This window comes from Salvelinus namaycush, chromosome 12 (assembly GCF_016432855.1).
Source record: "Salvelinus namaycush isolate Seneca chromosome 12, SaNama_1.0, whole genome shotgun sequence".
Classification (NCBI taxonomy): Eukaryota; Metazoa; Chordata; class Actinopteri; order Salmoniformes; family Salmonidae; genus Salvelinus; species Salvelinus namaycush.
Window position 1 is genome coordinate 27,619,005 of NC_052318.1, and position 26,478 is coordinate 27,645,482.

The 26,478-nt window shown below is 45.4% G+C and overlaps 1 protein-coding gene across 1 annotated transcript in view; it reads right to left on the bottom strand.

Annotated features, from left to right (window-relative positions):
• The window catches only part of LOC120057059 (active breakpoint cluster region-related protein-like), a 244,721-nt gene that overhangs the window by 55,153 nt on the left and 163,090 nt on the right, over positions 1-26,478 (bottom strand). Inside the window, exons 14-16 of the mRNA XM_039005441.1 lie at positions 25,833-25,907; positions 14,565-14,662; positions 14,268-14,399 (exon numbers count right to left, since the gene is read on the bottom strand). Coding sequence (XP_038861369.1) covers positions 14,268-14,399; positions 14,565-14,662; positions 25,833-25,907 — 305 coding nt within the window. The remainder of the gene's footprint in view (positions 1-14,267; positions 14,400-14,564; positions 14,663-25,832; positions 25,908-26,478) is intronic.

Below are 26,478 nucleotides of genomic sequence, written 5' to 3' on the forward strand. Positions count from 1 at the left end.
AGATTAAAGATATGACAGATAGCAGTGGACATAGAGTCAGCTACCATCCTCAGTAGATTTCATATACGTTTTCAATGCCAGGAGGTTTGTCATAATTATTTTTCCATTTGTCCCACACTAACTTACAATGCTTTCTTTAATTATATACACTGCTCAAAAAAATAAAGGGAACACTTAAACAACACAATGTAACTCCAAGTCAATCACACTTCTGTGAAATCAAACTGTCCACTTAGGAAGCAACACTGATTGACAATAAATTTCACATGATGTTGTGCAAATGGAATAGACAAAAGGTGGAAATTATAGGCAATTAGCAAGACACCCCCAATAAAGGAGTGGTTCTGCAGGTGGTGACCACAGACCACTTCTCAGTTCCTATGCTTCCTGGCTGATGTTTTGGTCACTTTTGAATGCTGGCGGTGCTTTCACTCTAGTGGTAGCATGAGACGGAGTCTAGCCCCCACACAAGTGGCTCAGGTAGTGCAGCTCATCCAGGATGGCACATCAATGCGAGCTGTGGCAAGAAGGTTTGCATGGAGGCGCTACCAGGAGACAGGCCAGTACATCAGGAGACGTGGAGGAGGCCGTAGGAGGGCAACAACCCAGCAGCAGGACCGCTACCTCCGACTTTGTGCAAGGAGGAGAAGGAGGAACACTGCCAGAGCCCTGCAAAATAACCTCCAGCAGGCCACAAATGTGCATGTGTCTGCTCAAACGGTCAGAAACAGACTCCATGATGGTGGTATGAGGGCCCGACGTCCACAGGTGGGGGTTGTGCTTACAGCCAAACACCGTGCAGGACGTTTGGCATTTGCCAGAGAACACCAAGATTGGCAAATTCGCCACTGGCGCCCTGTGCTCTTCACAGATGAAAGCAGGTTCACACAGACATGTGACAGACGTGACGGAGTCTGGAGACGCCGTGGAGAACGTTCTGCTGCCTGCAACAGCCTCCAGCATGACCGGTTTGGCGGTGGGTCAGTCATGGTGTGGGGTGGCATTTCTTTGGGGGGCCGCACAGCCCTCCATGTGCTCGCCAGAGGTAGCCTGACTGCCATTAGGTACCGAGATGAGATCCTCAGACCCCTTGTGAGACCATATGCTGGTGCGGTTGGCCCTGGGTTCCTCCTAATGCAAGACAATGCTAGACCTCATGTGGCTGGAGTGTGTCAGCAGTTCCTGCAAGAGGAAGGCATTGATGCTATGGACTGGCCCGCCCGTTCCCCAGACCTGAATCCAATTGAGCACATCTGGGACATCATGTCTCGCTCCATCCACCAACGCCACGTTGCACCACAGACTGTCCAGGAGTTGGCGGATGCTTTAGTCCAGGTCTGGGAGGAGATCCCTCAGGAGACCATCCCGCCACCTCTTCAGGAGCATGCCCAGGCGTTGTAGGGAGGTCATACAGGCACGTGGAGGCCACACACACTACTGAACCTCATTTTGACTTGTTTTAAGGACATTACATCAAAGTTGGATCAGCCTGTAGTGTGGTTTTCCACTTTAATTTTGAGTGTGACTCCAAATCCAGACCTCCATGGGTTGATAAATTTGATTTCCATTGATCATTTTTGTGTGATTTTGTTGTCAGCACATTCAACTATGTAAAGAAAAAAGTATTTAATAAGAATATTTCATTCATTCAGATCTAGGATGTGTTATTTTAGTGTTCCCTTTATTTTTTTGAGCAGTGTATATTTTTTATGCATGAATACTATGGCTCACTGTTTGTTGTTGGCATTTCCTGCTTAAGTTTTACCCACTTTGGCAATGAAGGAATCATTAAAATAACTGGCAACATCAAATAGTTTTGTGATGAATAAGCCATCTGATTTGATTAAAAGACAATTGAATTTGTCTTTCAGCCGATAATTTCATTAAAAGTACGCTACATTTTATATCATTGATCTTGGCTTCATAATACAGTTTCTTCTTCTTTTTGTTGAGTTTAGTCACATAATTTCTCAATTTGCAGTAAGTCAGATGTGCAGCCAGACTTCTTAGCCACTCCATTCACCCCATCTCTTTCAACCATACACTTTTTCAATATCTCATCAATCCCTTCAATTCCATCATCAATCCAGTTCTGTCATAACGTTTCATAACAGGTACATGTTTATCAATAATTGGAAGAAGCAATTTCATAAATTCATCAAGTGCAGCGTCTGGATGCTTCTTATGAATTATTAGTCCCTCAGAGATAAGCATTAAAAACATCACAGTTGTAATAGGAGACTTCTGGAAGCTTTGCTGTTGAATGGTCCTAGAGCACTACTGGTCCTGCTACAGGATAGCACCATTGGCACGGCAAAGGGGATTCAATCTTCCTCTACACAGCACCACTGTCTGAAAACAATAGGGCCCTTTCACTCGAAGGCCATTCATTACAGCGTACTGCATATGTCAGTGGTTCCCAAAACGTTTTAACATTGGGATCCATCATCCATCGAAAGCCTTTCACATTCTTTTGTGAACCACAAAATAGTCAAAAGCATGTTTCTAAAGACTAGTTAAAGCCAGGCTTTAGCCGTGACCCAAGAGAGAACAGCAGCGTTACGTCCCTTTTGTAACAGTCAGAGTCAATGTGAGTGGGAAACCGAGTTAAACAGAACAGTGTCTCTATGCATCAACACTGGGGAGGATCCTGCTTGTTTGGCTGGGTTCTCCTCTTAATTCACAACCTGTAATTGGCCACCCTCTGGGTCCCTCTCTCTCCCCCTCTCTCGCTGTCGCACTTCCGCTCTCCCTACTCCTCTTCTCCCCCGCTCTCCCTTGGTCTCTGTCACTCCCTCCCTCCCCCCTCTCTAAACAGCTGGGTTACATGTCCAGGGGAGCATTTACATCTGCTGGTAATCACTTACACTTCCCTCCTCCCTGATTATGTAACTTTAATAACATCCAATTACCCACACTGCCTGCCTTCCTGGTCCATCAGCAGAGCAGTACAGCGTGTCTGCTGGGTTTGGACACCACAGCCGATCCCCATTCATCTCTCTATGTATCTGGTTGATAATCCATAGTCCTGTCTGAGTAATAGAGGGACTTGTATGCCATTGCATAATTATGTCTATCATAGCGAGAGGGAGTTAACATACAGTATATACAGGATCACACTGACAGTACACATCCCACTATAGAGGACTAGAATCCATTCTACTCTTTTTACAAAGATATAGAATACAGCCAAAGGATGTCATAATACACTTAAAGTCCATGTTGTCCTGTCTCCAGCCATCACATCAGAGACATGGGATTAGGCAGCAGTATAAATATAAAGGATGGATGATCCAATATGGCCCCTCTGGTTTGTCATCAGAACAAATTTATATAAACTAAATCTGGAAGGTGATTCTTTCATTAATTGTTTATTCCTTTCTCAAACAAAATAAATGATTTTCTCTTCAGTCTTATATAATCAGATTGTTCGTTTAAACACACAACCTAGTTATTTAGGGCACAAAGTCCCAGTGTGCTGTTTGTGGTGGTATAAAAAGCGCTGACAAATACAGTTGTGGGGAAGGATGAGGAAAAGGGTTATTTATTAGGAAATGGAGGAGAAGAACACCAACCTGTCATCGGAGAGAGATGGGGAAGCTTCATGATCAGAGACGGCTGGTCCCTAACTACCCTCCATCAATAAAGAGCACCAGATGGGGAAGCTTCATGATCAGAGACGGCTGGTCCTTAACTACCCTCCATCAATAAAGAGCACCAGATGGGGAAGCTTCATGATCAGAGACGGCTGGTCCCTAACTACCCTCCATCAATAAAGAGCACCAGATGGGGAAGCTTCATGATCAGAGACGGCTGGTCCTTAACTACCCTCCATCAATAAAGAGCACCAGATGGGGAAGCTTCATGATCAGAGACGGCTGGTCCCTAACTACCCTCCATCAATAAAGAGCACCAGATGGGGAAGCTTCATGATCAGAGACGGCTGGTCCCTAACTACCCTCCATCAATAAAGAGCACCAGATGCTAGATGAGGATCACATTGACTATATGAAGGATGATCCCCATCCCATATCATACCAGAGATACTGTAACAATGCTGGGTGTGCACACTGAGGGTAAAATTGATGTTCATCTTTTAAAGGCCAAAATACACTCCTTTGTGTGTTGTTGGTCATTGACTAGCTCCAACTGTATGTAATAAAACCTTTCCTTTCTCAATTCATGTAAAACTACAGTACACACTCACCCTCCCTCCCCACACAGCTGGTAGTACACACTCACCCTCCCTCCCTCCCCACACCACCACCACACAGCTGGTAGTACACACTCACCCTCCCTCCCCACACAGCTGGTAGTACACACTCACCCTCCCTCCCTCCCTCCCCACACAGCTGGTAGTACACACTCAACCACCCTCCCTCCCCACACCACCACCACACAGCTGGTAGTACACACTCACCCTCCCTCCCTCCCTCCCCACACCACCACCACACAGCTGGTAGTACACACTCACCCTCCCTCCCTCCCCACACCACCACCACACAGCAGGTAGTACACTCACTCACCCTCCCTCCCTCCCTCCCTCCCTCCCTCCCCACACCACCACCACACAGCTGGTAGTACACACTCACCCTCCCTCCCCACACAGCTGGTAGTACACACTCACCCTCCCTCCCTCCCCACACCACCACCACACAGCGGGTAGTACACACTCACCCTCCCTCCCTCCCCACACCACCATCACACAGCGGGTAGTACACACTCACCCTCCCCACACCACCACCACACAGCGGGTAGTACACACTCACCCTCCCTCCCTCCCCACACCACCACCACACAGCGGGTAGTACATACTCACCCTCCCTCCCTCCCCACACCACCATCACACAGCGGGTAGTACATACTCACCCTCCCTCCCCACACCACCACCACACAGCGGGTAGTACATACTCACCCTCCCTCCCTCCCCACACCACCACCACACAGCGGGTAGTACACACTCACCCTCCCTCCCTCCCCACACCACCACCACACAGCGGGTAGTACACACTCACCCTCCCTCCCTCCCCACACCACCACCACACAGCGGGTAGTACACACTCACCCTCCCTCCCTCCCCACACCACCACCACACAGCTGGTAGTACACACTCACCCTCCCTCCCTCCCCACACCACCACCACACAGCGGGTAGTACATACTCACCCTCCCTCCCTCCCCACACCACCACCACACAGCGGGTAGTACATACTCACCCTCCCTCCCTCCCCACACCACCACCAGACAGCGGGTAGTACACACTCACCCTCCCTCCCCACACCACCACCACACAGCGGGTAGTACATACTCACCCTCCCTCCCTCCCCACACCACCACCACACAGCGGGTAGTACATACTCACCCTCCCTCCCTCCCCACACCACCACCAGACAGCGGGTAGTACATACTCACCCTCCCTCCCTCCCCACACCACCACCACACAGCGGGTAGTACACACTCACCCTCCCTCCCTCCCCACACCACCATCACACAGCGGGTAGTACACACTCACCCTCCCTCCCTCCCCACACCACCACCACACAGCGGGTAGTACACACTCACCCTCCCTCCCTCCCCACACCACCACCACACAGCGGGTAGTACATACTCACTCACCCTCCCTCCCTCCCCACACCACCACCACACAGCGGGTAGTACATACTCACTCACCCTCCCTCCCTCCCCACACCACCACCACACAGCGGGTAGTACACACTCACCCTCCCTCCCCACACCACCACCACACAGCGGGTAGTACACACTCACCCTCCCTCCCTCCCCACACAACCACCACACAGCGGGTAGTACATACTCACCCTCCCTCCCTCCCCACACCACCACCACACAGCGGGTAGTACATACTCACCCTCCCTCCCTCCCCACACCACCACCACACAGCGGGTAGTACATACTCACCCTCCCTCCCTCCCCACACCACCACCACACAGCGGGTAGTACACACTCACCCTCCCTCCCTCCCTCCCCACACCACCACCACACAGCGGGTAGTACACACTCACCCTCCCTCCCTCCCTCCCCACACCACCACCACACAGCGGGTAGTACACACTCACCCTCCCTCCCTCCCCACACCACCACCACACAGCGGGTAGTACATACTCACCCTCCCTCCCTCCCCAAACCACCACCACACAGCGGGTAGTACATACTCACCCTCCCTCCCTCCCCACACCACCACCACACAGCGGGTAGTACATACTCACCCTCCCTCCCTCCCCACACCACCACCACACAGTGGGTAGTACACACTCACCCTCCCTCCCTCCCCACACCACCACCACCACACAGCGGGTAGTACACACTCACCCTCCCTCCCTCCCCACACCACCACCACACAGCGGGTAGTACATACTCACCCTCCCTCCCTCCCCACACAGCGGGTAGTACATACTCACCCTTCCTCCTTCCCCACACCACCACCACACAGCGGGTAGTACATACTCACCCTCCCTCCCTCCCCACACCACCACCACACAGCGGGTAGTACATACTCACCCTCCCTCCTTCCCCACACCACCACCACACAGCGGGTAGTACATACTCACTCACCCTCCCTCCCTCCCCACACCACCACCACACAGCAGGTGGTACACACTCACCCTCCCTCCCTCCCCACACCACCACCACACAGCGGGTAGTACATACTCACCCTCCCTCCCTCCCCACACCACCACCACACAGCGGGTAGTACATACTCACCCTCCCTCCCTCCCTCCCCACAGCGGGTAGTACATACTCACCCTCTCTCCCTCCCCACACAGCGGGTAGTACATACTCACCCTCCCTCCCTCCCCACACAACCACCACACAGCTGGTAGTACACACTCACCCTCCCTCCCTCCCTCCCTCCCCACACAACCACCACACAGCGGGTAGTACACACTCACCCTCCCCACACCACCATCACACAGCGGGTAGTACACACTCACCCTCCCTCCCTCCCCACACCACCACCACACAGCGGGTAGTACACACTCACCCTCCCTCCCTCCCCACACCACCACCACACAGCGGGTAGTACATACTCACCCTCCCTCCCTCCCCACACCACCACCACACAGCGGGTAGTACATACTCACCCTCCCTCCCTCCCCACACCACCACCACACAGCGGGTAGTACATACCCTCCCTCCCCACACCACCACCACACAGCGGGTAGTACACACTCACCCTCCCTCCCCACACCACCACCACACAGCGGGTAGTACATACTCACCCTCCCTCCCTCCCCACACCACCACCACACAGCGGGTAGTACACACTCACCCTCCCTCCCTCCCCACACCACCACCACACAGCGGGTAGTACACACTCACCCTCCCTCCCCACACCACCACACAGCGGGTAGTACACACTCACCCTCCCTCCCTCCCCACACCACCACCACACAGCGGGTAGTACACACTCACCCTCCCTCCCTCCCCACACCACCACCACACAGCGGGTAGTACACACTCACCCTCCCTCCCCACACCACCACCACACAGCGGGTAGTACACACTCACCCTCCCTCCCTCCCCACACCACCACCACACAGCGGGTAGTACATACTCACCCTCCCTCCCTCCCCACACCACCACCACACAGCGGGTAGTACATACTCACCCTCCCTCCCTCCCCACACCACCACCACACAGCGGGTAGTACATACTCACCCTCCCTCCCCACACCACCACCACACAGCGGGTAGTACACACTCACCCTCCCTCCCCACACCACCACCACACAGCGGGTAGTACATACTCACCCTCCCTCCCTCCCCACACCACCACCACACAGCGGGTAGTACATACTCACCCTCCCTCCCCACACCACCATCACACAGCGGGTAGTACACACTCACCCTCCCTCCCTCCCCACACCACCACCACACAGCGGGTAGTACATACTCACCCTCCCTCCCCACACCACCACCACACAGCGGGTAGTACACACTCACCCTCCCTCCCCAAACCACCACCACACAGCGGGTAGTACATACTCACCCTCCCTCCCTCCCCACACCACCACCACACAGCAGGTAGTACACAGAAGGGCGTGTGGCAGGTTGGAGCGATTAATATCATTTACATGGATGTATGAATTTGCCCCCCATTAGTGTTTGTGTGTGTGTTTTTGCTCAGGATGTCAGAACACACACCCTTGTGGGCCATCTGTCAGTGTTGACAGACGCTGCTGCATGTGCGGCCCCAGGGTGGGTGTACGTAGCAGGGGGAGGACATGACAGATTACACCACTACATGATAGGAGCCAGAGCATGATAGATGAGCAGGCCTATTAGCGACATTCATTCATATTACGCTGGCGCACATACATGAACACACACACATGAACACACACGTTCTGCATTGGCTCAAACAAAGAAACAGATGCCTATTAACCACACACGCTGTTTTTAAAATCAAGCTTCCGACATCCTGGCGCTTGACGTTTACATTTTGGAGCCCCGAGTCTGCTGTTTTAATGCAATGTTCTGTTACTGTAATGTACCACAACGCACTGTGCGGTTCTGCTGTAACCTGACAGTAAGGGCTGCCAGGAACAAAGCTTTGTGCCCCCCTTCACCACACAGACACACAATTCTCCTCCAGCGCCCGAACTCTGTCTCCCATTATCTCTGGTTCAACTAGCTCAGGTTAATCATTCTACAGGCACAATAACAGAGGAGAGAGAGAGAGGGGTCCGTGACATGTTCTCACCCTGGAGTAGGACCCTGCTACAGCACAGTGGGAGGTAGAGAGGAGTGGGATAGAAGAGAGGAAGGATAGGGAGAAGAATGGCCCATGTGGGTGTAGGATGGATCAGAAGGGTTGATGTTGGAGGAGGATTGTAGAGATGAGATTAGAAAGCACACGGACATCAGGGTCAACAGCTGGACATCACAGGGACTGACCCATAGAAATATACAGATTTCTAGAAATTCTACTTTTATTGACTAAAAGGGGAAAACCAAACAGCTCGATTATCAACTACCAGAAAATCCACCACAGAGGAACACCAGGAATTCTAAGCGCAGCCATTTCACTGCAGTGGAATTCAGAGTGTGGTCTCATTACTGGCAGCTGTTATGAGAAAAGCTCATTGGTGATACCATTCAGTGGAGAGACATGTTAACTAACAGAAGAATATCAGACTATCAAAATCAGAGTCATACCATCAGTATCGCCACAATCTTCTCCAGTCCCAGTCTCCTCTGTACTAGAGCCAACACACCCAGACAGATGGCTGTGTGAACAGTGGTGGGTCTATGGAAGACAACACTCTGTTCTCAGATAAGACAGAAATGAAAGGCTTGAGCCCAGGGGATGGGGTGAGCAGAGGGTGTGTGTGGGGGGTTACTACATAAAAGCACTGCTGGCTTTAGCTGCCTAGACTGATGCATTTCCGCTGTATAAAAGCACTGGTCGGGGTTGTCGTCCCAAGCCTTGCGTGACAAGTCCCCTTTCAAGACAACATCATCTTAGAAATCAGGAACTTAAATGTAATAAAAGAGTCATTTCTGAAATTCAAAAAGGCTGAAATGGAAAGCCCTTGGAAAGTCAGTCACAGTCAGTCCAACACAAAGGCCTTTCCAACCCCGTCCGGGTCTGAAAAGGCACCTTATTCCCTATATATCCCCAAAGCGTGCCCTAGCTAAAAGTAATGCCATTTCAGACACAGTCCTCATTCAACAGGGACCAGCTAGAGAGAAGAAATAAACCTCCTTTGCTGCTGTTTTAACTGACAGCCTGGAGGACAGATATTGATCAGTACTGTGATAGCCAACCTCAAAGGAGTTTAAGAGCCCATTAATGTTCCCAGTGTGAGCTGAGACAGACGGGGGGAAATGGCCTCTAACATGTTGTCGTTTAATGGAGGATTAGAGCTTTCACCCCTAGAGGTCAGGGGTCAGAGGTTATCTCCTGGGGTTCAGAGCTGTGTGTGGAAATGAATTGCTGCCTGCCAGCTGGTACTAAATAATTGATTATTAGGCAGAGAGAGAAAGATCACAGGCGTACATTTTATTTGTCACATGCCTCGTAAACAACAGGTGTAGACTAACAGTGAAATGCTTATTTACAGGCCCTTCCCAACAACGCAGAGAGAAAGAAAATCGAGAAATAATAACACGTAATAATAAAAGTAATAATAAATACACAATGAGTAAGGATAACTTGGCTATATACACGGGTACCAGTACCAAGTCGATGTGAAGGGGTACAAGCTAATTGAGGTAGATATGTACATATAACTAGCAATAAAGTGACTAGTTAACAGGATAGATAATAAACAGTAACAGCAGCGTATGTGATGAGTCAAAATAAATTAGTGCAAAAAGGGTCAATACAGATAGTTAAATAGTTAACCAATAGATACCAGGACTAACTATTTAGCAGTCTTATAGCTTGGGGGTAGAAGCTCTTCAGGGTCCTGTTGGTTCCAGACTTGGTGCATCAGCACCGCTTGTGTACGCTGTGTGTGTGTGCATTGGAGTGGCTGACCGTCAGAGAGACACACACACCAGTTTGACCTCACTAGGCACCACTGTATAAGTCTGATTGATCAGAACTAAAATAGACCCTTACTTATGGCAGTCTGAGTGGGACGGGCACTGCAGTGTTCTTCAGTGGCATGACTATCTAATAGTTTCAATGCATACTAAAACAGTATCGTACTGCATATGTCACATGTATATTGATAGAGCACTAGCCAACTTAACACCTTTTTTTTTGTTTTTTGTTTTATTTTACCCCCTTTTCTCCCCAATTTTCGTGGTATCCAATCGCTAGTAATTACTATCTTGTCTCATCGCTACAACTCCCGTACGGACTTGGGAGAGACGAAGGTCGAAAGCCATGCGTCCTCCGAAGCACAACCCAACCAAGCCGCACTGCTTCTTAACACAGCGCGCCTCCAACCCGAAAGCCAGCCGCACCAATGTGTCGGAGGAAACACCGTGCACCTGGCCCCCTTGGTTAGCGCGCACTGCGCCCGGCCCGCCACAGGAGTCGCTGGAGCGCGATGAGACAAGGACATCCCTACCGGCCAAACCCTCCCTAACCCGGACGACGCTAGGCCAATTGTGCGTCGCCCCACGGACCTCCCGGTCACGGCCGGCTGCGACAGAGCCTGGGCGCGAACCCAGAGACTCTGGTGGCGCAGCTAGCGCTGCGATGCAGTGCCCTAGACCACTGCGCCACCCGGGAGGCCCTACTGACACCTTCTTTACAGAAACATAATATCCTCTGATGAAAAATGGCAATATTGAAAAGTCATTACAGGACATAGTTTACTTATAGTATCTAAACTTTCATCTGTGAAGAAAATAAATAAAAAGCAACTTTGCTGCATGATACGCCCATGTAAGGCCTTTTAGCATTCTGGAGTCTTGTTAAACAAATCTGTTAGGTCTCAAAAGAGGACAGCAAAACATTTCCGCTCTGACCCACGAGGTATGACCTCTGACCCACGAGGTATGACCTCTGGAAGAAAGGGAAGGACTTCATCCATGTAAACTCTGTCGCCTTAGTTACTAAAATGTAGTTTAGGTGATCTAAGTGTTTGCATGTAAACTACTGTGAAGTCGCTTAATAAACATCTCTGTCCGTTTACTACAATGTCCCCTATACTCCATTTTAGGTTCTGGAAGTGTTATTGTCTGTCTGCTGCAGTTAAATACATTTTTAAAAACTCCCTCTCTACAGTGTCCCGATCCCTTAAGCAGCACTATTCCACACAACAACAGTCACGTGGTCTCCCACTCTCACCCCAGAGAGCTGATGTCATCACAGCAAATACTGAGAAGTTTCTCTTTTTCAGCTCAACCAAGTCTGTCTGTCTGTCTGTCTGTCTGTCTGTCTGTCTGTCTGTGTGTCTGTCTGTCTGTGTGTGTGTCTGTCTGTGTGTCTGTCTGTGTGTCTGTCTGTGTGTCTGTCTGTGTGTCTGTCTGTGTCTGGTCACTGGCTGCTCTCCTCTTTCTCTCATGCCCTCCTACTGCAGAGTGAAACTCCCTCCTCTCACCCAGCAACCACAACACTCATCACCAATCCTTTTCCCACAATCTCCCATCCTGGGACTGAACATGCCATTCTCTTCACTTTTAACCCTTCCTCTTCCCCAAATCAAGCTAGCAGCAAACAACGCGGTGAATAACAGATGTATTTGTTCATTTTCAGCAACATGGCTGTTGGCAGTGTGTTTTCCCAGAAGACAGTGTGCCTCTCTCCCAGGCTGTTGAACCCCTGTGAGTGAGTAGTGGGCACATATTTTAGCCATGGGCATGACAGGCTGCAGTGAAGTTGGTATGAGGCAGGTCTGCAGCTCAGTGCCCCCCCTCACACACACACACACACACTTATCCAGCACAGCCTCCAGAGTCTAGCGTTCCACTCCTAATCAGTCCTGTCAAAGAGCTAACAGTCCTACCCATCCACTCCTCCTCCTCTGCAGCTGTGCAGGAAGAAGAGAAACCTCATTAACCCATTAGTGGGGGTTAAGGCTGATAAGAATTACAGTGGAATATAATCTGGTTCAACAGGTGCCTTGCCAAAGATCAGAAGGTGTCTTAATTAAGCTTTGAATGAGCCTTTTTTCCTCCATTTTACTAATCCTGGTCTGCAGTTCAGAGCAGGAAGTAAAACCTGATAGAAATAGAATACATCATTGGTAGTAATCTCATTATCGTTGGTGCTCTACAGCAGTGCTTCCCAACTCCAGTCCTCCTGTACCCCCAACAGTACACATTTTTATTGTAAAAACTAATCATCAAGCCCTCAATGAGATGAATTAGGTGAGTTTGTCCAGGGCAACAACAAAAATGTGCGGTTGGGAGTACTGGAGTTGGGAAAATCTGCTTTACTGCACAGTAAAAGTGTATATTGTTCAGTAGGAGTGTGTGAAGTAGAAGTAGCAGGAGTGTTTACTGTATGGAGTACTGCATGTTTCTGATAAACATTACAACAACCAATAATAATTGATGATACTTCAGAAACCCTTAGAGACTATCACTAAAGGAACAGTGGTATGACACATGCAGGGACAAAATGGATTCCACATATGGGCTATGATGATGTCTGACATCTCAGAATGCATAGCATTGCTAGAAAATGTGGACATTCCTCAGTTAGTACGAAGAGTTAGTACGCACAGAGGACCATTCAACTAACAGGCCAGAGGTCCTCTCTGGTTCACTAGAGGCAAATAAAACCTTCTCTATCTAAACAGCTTTTCCACAGTTAGTCAGAGAAAAGGAAACAGGGAACCATTTAAACAGCCCTCTAAAAACAAACTCTCTTCAAATTGGACTGCCAATGAGGGGGGAGTGAAGTGTCATTCATCACTATACTTGAAGAGGAAGAAAAGCATTAACACGTCAGTCAAGGACAGAAAACACAAGACAAACTTCAAATAACTTAAGAGATGCTGGAGTGTAAGATAGGAAATGAACACAACCACAATCCTGGATAATAGTTTGTTATTCATATAGTACGCATCAAATAGGACATCTTAGTACAACTGTATGTTCTCCACACAACACTAGTTCATGTTGCATCATTTGTAGAAAACAAGTGTCTAATACTGGTCTGAAAGGAATAATGTACTTGTCCCTCAGTATTTCTACTTCTGACTACTCCTCTATAACAGGGGCCTGGTTCCTGAGACTACCCAGGGCTCAAACAGTGCGACCATTCTATTTGCATATGCGCCTAAATATTTAGCCGTGCGACCGGAAATGTACATTTAGAAGCACCAGTGTGGCTAGAAAAATTAAGGATTCTAGCTTTAATGCCTCAAATATTTTTCATTGTGCTCCTACATGTTTAAACTTAGACACACACGTGCTCCTTGTAAAAAAGGTCAGCGTAGAAGCCTGCTACCCGTATGAGGGAGGAACAACAACCTAACCACAGACTGTAATACACAACCCAAACATGTTACAGTCACAGGACATTCTGAGTGAGAGGGACTTTTTATAGGGTCTCTTCACACAAGGAGGAAAATCCCTAACTCACACACACACGTCATAGGCAGCCCACCACAACTAAACTCATCTATTGTACACAAGAGGCCAGACAACAACAAGTGTGAGTCACATGACGGGGAAAAGTCTGAGCTGAATGTATATCTCCATGGTCTACTGATGTACATAGGAACTTGTGGTACACTATGTTTCTGCAACGGTCTAAACAAGTCCATACATGCGTATGGAATAAGCATACAGTGAGTTTGGTTACATGATGTGAGTTTTTTCCCCCCTCTCTCCTTACCTGCACCTGGCCCTTGCCCATGATGATGTCCACGATCTCATTGTCATCCTTGTTGAGCTTGGTCTTGTCGTAACATTTCTCGTAGCACAGGATCCGTAGGCACTGAGAACCCTCCAGCTCAATTTCAAACTCCTATTGGACAATGTACAGTCAGGACAGGAGAACAGGCTTCAATGTCCTATTGACCAGAGAACATTCTGTATGATGGAGTTGATTTTAGTCAAATGTCGTCCTGACAACATAACCTACAGTAATATGATCTGAATATTGGAGCTCTGTGTGGTGTTGGTCACTCACCTCGTTCCACTGTGGTTCAGTGGTGTCTCTGAAGACGCGGGTCTTGGCCTTGCTGACAAAGTAGCCATAAGAGTCCACCTCTAGGGTACAGTACAGATCTGAACAGGACACAGAGACACAGGGTACAGTACAGATCTGAACAGGACACAGAGACACAGGGTACAGTACAGATCTGAACAGGACACAGAGGAGTTAGACATCACAGTGAGTGGATCTAAAATAATCAGCAATTATAACACAATAATATCAACAGTAAATGGATAAACATTGTCCTTAGGGCCAGGATGATACCAGAATCGCTAGATTTTTTCCATGGCTAAAATGAAAACACGAAGCAGGCCTAACTCTTTGGTCCTTTAAAAACCTGCTGTATGTAAAATATGATGTGCTTCAGCTTGGAAAATCAATGAAAATCAAGCATAATGATGTTTGTTTCCAACGTTGGGGATGTTTTCCTAAACAAGTTAAATCCGCTTCATGTTTTGTTTCCTTGCCATGATACTGAGTATCGCGATACTGGTATTGTCCCGGTCCTAATTTTCATAATTGTACCACAACTGTGTAGACCTAGATCATTTCTATATTAATGGTTAATCCACTGAAAATGTGTTTCTCAACTACCACCGAATGGTAGAGGCCTGCATTACTGAGAGAATGAACAAGGAACACACAGACATGACTGAGCACGCACACCATTACAATATCTCCCCAGCACTGGTTTAAGAGACCGAGCCAGAGGCCTCTCTCGTCATCCCTGCTGGGGTCCCTGGAGTCTCCACTGCTCTGACAGCATGATAGATGGCTACCTACTATGCCCCTGACCCTGGGAGTCACCACAGCTACACACACAGTCACATCACCAAGGCACAGAACTAGAGACAATGTTTACACTGTAGCACAGTCACACATGACTTAGCAACATGAAAACAATGGCATGACCCATATTCATCTCTGGGTTATCATACCAGTTGAGGTATGGACGACCGTCAGTCTTCTGTCACAGAACAAGCACAGCACAGGGATGCAAACAAGAGAGAGGACTGGCATATTCTTCTGTCTGGGATAAGGTAGATATTAGGTGGGGGATAGTACCCAGGTGAGGTCCGGCAGGATAAGGATCCAGACTGGAGAGGGGAAGGGCATCTCATTTCCTTCCTGCTTGTTTTCCAGCATACGGAAGCCCTCTGATGTAATCATCACTCACAATGAGGAATCATTTAATATGGGGAGTGTGACCATCGTCCTATGATCTCTGTCACAATATAAAAACAGGCCTTGTATCAATAATCAGACATTGCAAACAGTTAAATGGTTTATGATAAGCACATATTTATTAATGGTATAATGTCCTTTTTGTAAATTATTACCTGGTATTTCCTCATTGATTATAGAGGGTTATCTGTTAATATCCTGGTCAGAGAACTGACAGGCAATGGGAAACGTTCAAGAAAGCAAGGTTTATTCAGTGTACGGGAATAGTTTCTTATCCCGGGTGGACATCCCTGTTCATATCCCAGATTGTATTTATGCTAAAAGCATGGTTGCACCGTTATTGATGTGTGTGTGAAGATGTTTAGACGCTAATTCATGCTGTTGAATGTTAATTGAACAGGATGTGAAAGGGCTTCTTCCTATTGGTCAGATGCATGATTGGTATTGATAATTAAACCCTTTAATTTCTGTGTGAGTACAGACAGACAGACAGGGTAAGATTGGCATACTGCCGGGTACAGGAATGATTGAAGCCTGGCATTTATTTTGAGTTGATTAGGCCTACTTTTTGTTCATCGTCCTGTTTATTTGTTTTTGTAAATAATTGTACAGTCTCCGGCTTATTATCTTCACGTTTGCTAATAAAAGCTGCTGTATGGGAAGGAAAAACCACATCTTCCTCGTCTGCCTCCTCACTGTTCCAACCCAACCTCACAGGTGGGCATACTGACCATCTGGGGGTGTTTTCAAAGAGTCACGTTTTAATAATTATACAACATTCGCCACATGGGTGATTTAACAAAGTGAGAGGAAGGGGACCTGTCACAGTACCACGATCATCTCTGACACTACCTACTGTCCATATCATTTAGTAAGTCAAAGACTACCTCCCACAGTGCACTACTTTTGACCAGAGACTTATGGGCCCTGGTCAAAAAGCTCTGGTCAAAAGTAGTGCACTATAGTGAATAGGGTGCATTTGGTACGCAGAAAATGTTACATTTAAGACCACTGGGTATAGGTAGTACTGTACATATTTGGACATAGGCCGAGTGTGCTGCTCCATTGAAGTGAGTTCATAGAGAGTTAGAACAGGGTAGTTTATCACAGAAATAGCATTTGGCTCTGTTAAGAGAAGAACCATTTCGGAAGCACAACTCCCCACTGTGTCAGATTTACACCCCAGCAAACTCTGTTTGTGTGTAAACCAAAAACCACTCAAGGAAACATTCATACTCCTGGACCACTCATAGATTTATCGAGAAGTTTATTTTTCCTCCATATCGGAAATAGGTTTATATGCTTGAAATCTTGCAATAAAAAACAGTGCCAGAGGGAACATATTTTGCCTCGTTTTCATTTGTCCTAGCTAGTAGTGTTGCCAGAGGAGAATTCAGAAATGGGACATGAGGAAGTGAAGGAGAGCTGGCGACTGAAGGTGATTGGTTGAATAAGCCCTGAGGGCTGTCATTTCATTGGCAGACCTCTTCCTGCTGTTGTATAATGGGTTAAATCTGTTGGTCAGTGAGGGGTCTGAGCGAGGTCCCACACACATACCGTCTATAAGGGTTAATGGATACTGTCCTGACTCTGTCCAGATGACCCCCTCCCTTTTGTGTGTCCTTCTTCCTAATCCTAGCCCGTAACAGAGACTGTAACAGAAACAGAGACTCTAATAGCCATGCTGAAGGGGTTGTCTTCCTTTTTGTAGGATTTACATTTTGGATGAGCTGAAAAATCACCACGAATTCAGCAAACATTTGTTTAATTTAAGTATTCCCACAAATAAAGTTAAAAAAAGACATGTCTCAATGTGTCTCAAGGTATGAAATTATTGTTATTTTTAAATTCAATCTCTTTTTGGGCTTAGTTGTAGTCACTTTTCAATGTACCAATTATTATATTATTTTCCAGCCCCCTGACCAACTATATCGGCCGGCAGGCTGAATCTAGTTGCCCACCCCTGACTTAAAGCAATCAGTATATGTAGACTCTGGAAGAACAACAAGACCTAGAGACGGAGGGGGGAGAGGGCTGCTTTATAGTGTGGGAGTCCCTTCCCCCCTGTGTGTTTTCCAACCACCTCCCAAACACACATCCTTATTGTAACATGACGAATCTACCGCTCTATTTAGAACATATTGGAAGAAAGCGGAATTCAAAAGGAACATTATGAAGAAGGAAACTGTGTGATCAAATTATTTTTCATTGGCTCCGGAATGATAACACTAATAAAAGGAGTAAAGGAAAAAGGGTTGAATGAGAAAAGCATGCAGAGGGCTGGATAACATTAAGCATTAGAGAGGAAGAGATGAGAAAATACATCCTATACATACAGTACTAGTTCAAAACTCCAATATGATATTTTACTGTATATGTGTTGTGTGTATTATAATGCTGTATGAAACCACCAAATCTCCATCTTATAGATGTGTTATTATAATGTTCAGTGGTGTAGAAGATGACACCTTTATTCTAGGTCAATGTTTCCCCTCATTTTTTTATCGTATTTGGGGCGAACCAGTAGACTTCTAGAATCTTCCACTGACACACTTCTGAAATGTTGCCCTGAGATGAAATTGAACTCTGCTTCCTATTGGATGAAACTGTGTGTGGCAACAGTGATAAGACCATTTTAATAGGACATGTTTGTACATACTCCAGTACTGTGTGCCTTAATCATATTGTAATGACTGTAGGAGCCATATGTTGTAGTGTGCTATGGGCTACTGTATTATTATACATACACACAATCATACCAACACACAGGCACACACTCTTATGCAAGGGAGAAAATGGGTGACAGATGACTTGTACACAAACAATATGCCCTAAAGGCAGAATCAGAGCAATACAAAATGTAAGGACTTAGGCCAGGGAAGCCGACAATAAAACAAAACATTAAATGACAGATGGTCTCCAGTCTCCATAACGACCCTTTTCTAAAGAATCAGGTGATTTCCTAACAAACTAAGACCTCTCTATAAGACTTGTGTTCCAAACGGCATCATACACAGACAAACACGTATGTACCAGTACTTACTTTATTAGTCAACCAACATAATATTTGACCATATCACAGGTTCCAACCCAAGTGCCAATGTGATTTAGCAAACTTCAGGTGATGCTATGGTTAAATGACATGAAAATAGAGCTCTTTGGCCAAGTACACCAATCGTTTGACTGGTACTGTATATAACATTCTATTGGTTGCAAAAATGTTGTACAATCATTTACATTGAAAAATTCTACGTTTTGAATCAAGCGTTTTTTTGTGTATCAGTTCATAAACCATCTGCAGAGAAAAATGGGAGAAACTCAAATATTTTCCTATTTTGCAATCTATAGCCCCGTGTAGCTCAGTTGGTAGAGCATGGCGCTTGCAACGCCAGGGTTGTGGGTTCGATTCCCACGGGGGGCCAGTACAAAAAAAAGTATGAATGTATGTACTTGTAAGTCGCTCTGGATAAGAGCGTCTGCTAAATGACTTAAATGTAAATGTAAATATGGCACAGCTGTATATGGCACAGCTGTCCTTTAATGAAACTGGTATACTTTTTTATTTATCACAATTTCCTTTTGCCAATTTTGGTCTTTAATGCAGGGCCGACAGTCAAGTTCCTTACTTTCTCCCCCTTCCACTTTCCTCTTCCATTTTTGTGGTAAAATTGCAATTAGTTGGTTGTAATTTTGGGTAGAGCAGACATTTCCATATTTTTGTTAGCTGCATGTGTGACATAACTCCACCAATCCTATTTATGATATAATTTACAAAGATATATATATATCAAAAAACTGTTTTAATACATATATTTTTTATTATTATATTTGAGTTTAACCATAATATTTTTGTAATATATATTCTGTTTTTTTCTGGTGGATTAAACTGAAATTGAAACCAAATTTCTATGGCTTGTTTTCAAAAAAGCAATATTATGGGAGATTATTTCATTTTCAAATAACTGAAAATGAGAGGCTGTAATCTGAATAAAGACCATTCTTGAACATGGGATGAGACATTATTACTAATCTGCTAGAGAACCCGTACGGATTCAAGTATAACTTTTGAATGACAATCCTTTAGTGAGAGGTCTAATGCTTTAATATTTAATCATTTCTGCCCTCTGAATTCATATTCATTATATAAATAGGCCAGTTTAATTTTGTCTCGCTTGCCGTTCCAAATAAAATGTAATTATTTTTGCTCATATAATTTAAAAAAACAAGTTGGTAGGTGCAGGCAAGGCCATAGGCAAATAGGTAAACTGTGATATGACTAAAGAGTTCATGAGGGGGATTTTTCCACAAATAGACAGTTATTTTCCTTTCCACAGTAGCAAGATCTTATCCATTTTTGCTAACTTTTTATTAAAATGTATTATAATGAGATAATTTATTTTTCAGGAAATAAATTCTGAGTATGTCCACTTCACCGTCAGACCATTTTATTGGTTAACTACACGTAAAAAAAAGTGTGTGATCCAATATGTAATATAGTACACATCATTATTTGGTTGTAATCCAGGGGTTAGAAAAATTATTTAGATCATCTATGAGGCTGTGGATCCAAATTGTGGATTAAAAAGAAAACATGAATCAGCGTACAATGACACCTTTGTTTTTAAGCCTGGGATTTCTAGGCCCTTGATATTATTGTTGGATCTGATTTTAATAGCTAACATTTCGATGACCATAATAAATAGATATCCCGATAATGGACAACTTTGTTTTACTCCTCTTGACAGTTTAAAGCTTTGAGAAGTAGCCATTATTTACTATTTTACAGCTAAGGTTACTATACATAACTTTAACCCATTGTATAAGAGATTCTACTAAATTGAAATATTCCAGGCGTTTATATATAAATTCCAGACGTACTTTATCAAAAGCCTTTTTAAAGTCAACTATGAATACCAGGCCTGGTCTCCCACATTGTTTATAGTGGTATATTGTTTACTTGTACTTGTCTTATATTAGTAATATATAGTAATATCTGACAATACCTTCATAATTCTAAGCGCTATTTTTGTTTTTATTTTACCCTTATTTTACCAGGTAAATTGACTGAGAACACATTCTCATTTACAGCAACAACCTGGGGAATAGTTACAGGGGAGAGGAGAGGGGATGAATGAGCCAATTGTAAACTGGGGATGATTAGGTGGCCATGATAATATGAAGGCCAGATTGGTAATTTAGCCAGGACACCGGGGTTAACACCCTTACTATTAAGGGTGTTAACCCCGGAGTTAGAACACCTGTTTAATGTTCCATCCGAAAGAGGGCAGCCTACACAGGGCAATGTCCAGGGCAATGTCCCCAATCATTGGGATATTTTCCCACTGCAAGCCTGCAGGGTGGTAAGGGACCTCCATTTTTTAAATGGACTGGATCTTTATAATTACCACTTGGGTCCTGTTTCAGTAATAATGAAATCAGACCTTTTTGTTGAATATCTGATAATATAACATTTTTATAAGAGTGGTTAAAACATGCTAATAACGGTCCTCTGAGTACACCAAAAAGGTTTGGTATACCTCAAACTGGTATGCCAACCAGCCCTGGAGTTTTCCCGGGCTTAAAGGCTTTAATTTCATCAATAAATGAAATTAAATTGGACCTCCCGGTCGCGGCCGGCTGCGACAGAGCCTGGGCTCGAACCCAGAGTCTCTGGTGGCCTTAGACCACTGCGCCACCCGGGAGGCCTGTAACTTCAGGCTTTTGAGTACTTTGTGTTCCAGTTCCTTATATATGAAGATGTATTATTTCAATAATGATGCTTTCTTCTAATGCTGGCTTTATCTATTTATAAATACTATAAGTAGAAAGTTGAATACTCATTATTTTACAACATTCCCTATTTTGAATGGTATAGTGTATTTGTAGTTTATTTCTTTATCAAGTGTTGTATTTACATTTTTATTACAATCCCTACCATGGATAATATTGGTTGTTCTATTATTTAACTCCTCTATGGGAACTTTGTATTATTTAGAATAGCCATGGAGTGGTCTTGGTGTCTCGGAACAGTTGGTCAATATACAGTTTATAGACTACAAGAGGTACACGTTTTCCCTTAAGTCTATTCACCTTGAAGTGTGGGTACAGAACTTTGCGCCGTTCTGCAATTTCCTTCGGGAACTGATCATTCATTCCTATTTGTGTGCCAGCGAGTCTTTTGTCCAGGCTATTAACTATTATTTCATCTTTAAAAAAGCTAATTTGGCAAACCATTGGGCGCTCGTATCGCTGTCCTCTCTTTCTGAAACGGTGTACACGTTCAAATCTGATTTTGTCGACAGTATCGCCTGGGATCTGTAGCGCTTTAAGGAGGAATTATTTCACCACGCTTTCAGGCTCTTCATCTTAACTTTCTTTAATAACAGTAAGTATCAGATTTTGTCGCCTGGGACCTAGTCTGTATTACAAGTACGACTTCTCTCAGGAACATGTTCTCCTTATGAAGTAAATTAATGTCTGTTTCAATAGTATTGACTGTCCCTTTTAGCTTGTTTGTTTCTTTCCCCATTGTTGCAGCTTTTTCACCACTCATTTCAAGGCTCCTTTATTTCTTTACTGACAAGTTCAATACTCCCAATTTATTGATTTTAGCAGGTCGGTTTCCACTCTTACCTTACCAGGTGGTGAAAAACATAAATCGGTGTCTGTCGAGGAATCTCGTAGTTCTCGCTTGGAGTTTGGTTCTCCATTTTTTCCCTGATTCCTCTCCAACATGTTTTGACCTTGACTGCGTTCAGAATATTTATCAATAAACTTCTCTAGCCTTATAAGTTTTTTGGGGTTATTATCCAGCTTGAATGTTATTGTTGTGAGTAAATGGATCAGTAGTGCTACTATTTAGTCAGTTTTAGAGATAATGAATATTGCGATTTCTCATGAGGCATTTTGCGCCGCCATCTTCAGTCTGCCATCACACTCCCTTCAGGGCTTTTCCTCAGTTTTCTGTCCCTGTGCTGAACCAGGTGTCAGGAAGGGAGGGAGGGAGTGAAAGAGGTTATGGGGTTATTTTGCTTCCAGTGGTTCTGGGGTCCTTGTTAAGGTCAACAGCATCATGAACTTGGACATTTTTGGCAAAAACCTGGTTGCCTCTGCCAGGAGACTGAAACTTGGACGCAAGTGAATTTTCCAGCAAGACAATAACCCCAAACACAAATCAAAATCCACAAAGAAATGGTTAATTGACAACAAAATCAACATTGGCCATCTCAGTCTCTGGACTTGAACCTCATTGAAATCTGTGGTTTGAATTGAAGAGGGCAGTCCCATAAGTGAAGACGAAGGATATCAAGGATCTGGAAAGATTCTGTACAGATGAATGGTCTAAGATCCCTCTTAATGTGTTCTCCAATCTCATAATACATTTTAGAAAAATGCTCAGTGTTGTTATCCTCGCAAGCGGAGGGTGCAGGAGTACTGAAAACGGGAATCAAACAATTTTGACCCCCATCTTTTTTATTACTTGTTTTAAAAAAAGTATTATTTGAGAGCAATTGTATTAGTATAAAATATTATAAAATATATAAAAAATGTGCATACAATATATCTAGGTACTTGTATTATTTATTTTATACTGTCTTTTTTGCTTATCTTTATCAAGTGATCCAATAATTGCGGACCCCACCGTAGGTGACGTTACTGCATCATTATGCTAGCTACCATCTGATCCATAGACATAGGAGACATAGGAGACACTCTACCCATGGAGGGGTGTTTAGACTAAAACAGCATATCTTACATTACAGAGGGCAGGCTCTACCAGAACAATGCCATGGTAACAATACTCCTTCATCTCCCGCATATCAGAAGGGCATGATAATGGTTTGGTCCACTGAGAAAACAGAGGGAAAAGTAAAACCAAACCACTTCCACGTCCCTCTCAGCTCTGGAGAGGATCAAACAGGCTTTCAGTGGAGACAGCTTTCCAATTTTTCTCCAATCCATTACACAAGAAAATCTATTTCTGAAGCTTTCATAAAGTACAGTACAGGCTGTAATGGTAACTGAGGAAGAGGTTGGGTGTTTTTTCCTATTTGAACGGGTGCTTCTTCTGTAACAGGCAGGAGAGTGTGTTCAGTGGAGTGGCAGCTGTCTGGTAGAGACATATCTGAGCCACTCTAGGGCTCACTGACATCATATCACCCTGATCACACATGCAGGCACTCATACTAGGGCTATCACACACACGCACCGGGCAGGGGGAGGGAGAGGGTGTGTCGACAGACAGACAGACAGACAGACAGACAGACAGACAGACAGACAGACAGACAGACAGACAGACACAGACAGACAGAGAAAGAAAGAAAGAGGGAGGGAGCGAGCGATAGGGAGAGAAAGACAGATAAAAAGCTTCTCCTGGCCTTCACCGTCCATGTGTGTGTGTCCCTTGAGGGTCCGACTGTGGCTGTGTAGGGGCCACTCTGTTCCCGTCAACTTTCTTTATGGAGTAGCTGTGTCCCTGACAGCCCCTAGCATCAAAGCAGCCACAGGAATGTGACTGTGGTCCAGAGCTGCTCCTCAGGCACTGGCCCTGTGGTGCGCTCTCTACCGCTCTACCTCCAGCCCCCCCTAATTCATTCTCTCTCGCTCTACCCCTCTCTCTCTTGGTTTCTCTCTCCACCTCTTCCTCATCTCCCTTTCTCTTGCTCTCTCCCCCATCTCGTTCTTTCTCTCTATTTCTCTCCCTTTTATCAGAAGAAGCCCAGAAACACATAGGTAATAGCTTGAGGTAGCAGAAGCACCTAACCACAGATTTTAACCCGTTACTGATCTCTATAATACATAAACAACTTTTGGAAAGCTCCTTTTCTGAGCTAGCCATTAAAACAGTATTGTCCACAGATGTAATTGAATCTGAAACACAGTTTAACTGGAAGAGAATATTGAAAAATATGATACATTTAAGCAATAAGGCACGAGGGGGTGTGGTATATGGCCAGTATACCACGGCTAAGGGCTGTTCTTACGCACAACGCAACACGGAGTGCCTGGATACAGCCCTTAACCGTGGTATATTGGCCATATACCACAAACCCATGAGGTGCCTTATTGCTATTATAAATGTAATTAGAGCAGTAAAAATAAATGTTTTGTCATACCCGTGTTATACGGTCTGATATACCACGGCTGTGAGTCAATCAGCATTCAGGGCTCGACCCAACCCAGTTTATAATTGAATAATTTAGTTTGTTCACAGACTGTATTCAACACCAAGGAAATGTTTAACTATAAAATTGGCCCCAACTTCCAACTGTTCACTGTGTCCCCTTAATCAGGCTGGCACATCCATTCCAATGGTGCTAATCAAGGGACAATTGAAGACTGTTATTTACAGAGTCAAGTATATTTGTTCAATCTCAGCTAAAGCCCCACACATACAAACCAATTATGTATATTTAGACTTTCTTTGCTTTCAGGCCCACTGGGAATGGGTGGTGGGTGGGCATCTAGTCATTGAGGGGGAGGGCATGGGGGATTGGGGGGAGACTCTGGGGATGGATGGTGGGAGGGGGACTGATAAGCAACCTCAGTTGTTGGGTGGGATAGGAAGGGGCGGGAGGCATTCTTTCTTCAGGGTGCGGCGGGACGACGCGGGCGGTGGAATGGGTCGGTGTTATCGTCATATGCATTTCTTTGGTTTGTACCTATAACCTCCCCTTCTGAATTTGAAAATTACAAAACGAAATAAAAAGTTAGTAACAGATATCCCGTTACTGTAAATCCTTACCCATTAGGGAGATGAAATAATACCTGACCCTGGTTCAATGGTAGAGGGTAACTTCTACCACTGTGCTGGGGGTCTATTTTGTGTTTTTTTGTAAAAGGCTTTACTTTGGGAAAGAAGACAACTGGTATGCAGGGACAGACAGGGGGAAACCTACACTCTTTCTCGCTGTCATCTCAGTCTTCTCTGTTGGGATGCCACACAAGTTGTAAATGATATGCTCCAACCATCATCATACACACACACACACGGGTGGTGATGAGCAGATGCTGAACACATGCAGTATAAGCCCAGTATGACAGAGAAAGACTTACTGGCTGACTTTTTGAAGCCTTTGGCAGAGTGGACGATCACATGGAGGAATCCATACAGGCCTGAGGTTTCCTCATCTGAAACAAACAGCACAAAAACACAGTTAGTCACTGTCTGTCACACTCATTATCAGTGACCTGTAAGTGCCCTGGGACAACTCATTATCATTACCTCGAGGGTGTGTCAAATGAGACCCTATTCCCTATATAGGGCACTACTTTTGACCAGGGTCCATGGTGTTCGTGTGCGTGTGAGGTATTCTTTCAGGTGGATACTTTTTCAAGTAAACTGAAGCCCCATGTGGGAGCAGGGGAAAGCACGTATATCCTACCAACGGGACATTAAAAACTCATATTTTATGTTTCACCGAGTTGTGGATGAACGACGACATTAAGAACATAGAGCTGGCGGGTTATACACTATCAGCAGGACAGAACAGCAGCCTCTGGTAAGACACGGGAAGGGGGCCTATGCATTTATGTAAACAACAGTTGGTGCACGATATCCAAGGAAGTCTCAAAGTTTTGCTCGCCTGAGGTGGAGAATCTTATGATAAGCTGCAGACCTCACTATTTACCCAGAGAGTTTTCATCTGTTTTTTCTGTAGCTGTCTATATACCACCACAGAGCGAGGTTGGAAATAAAACC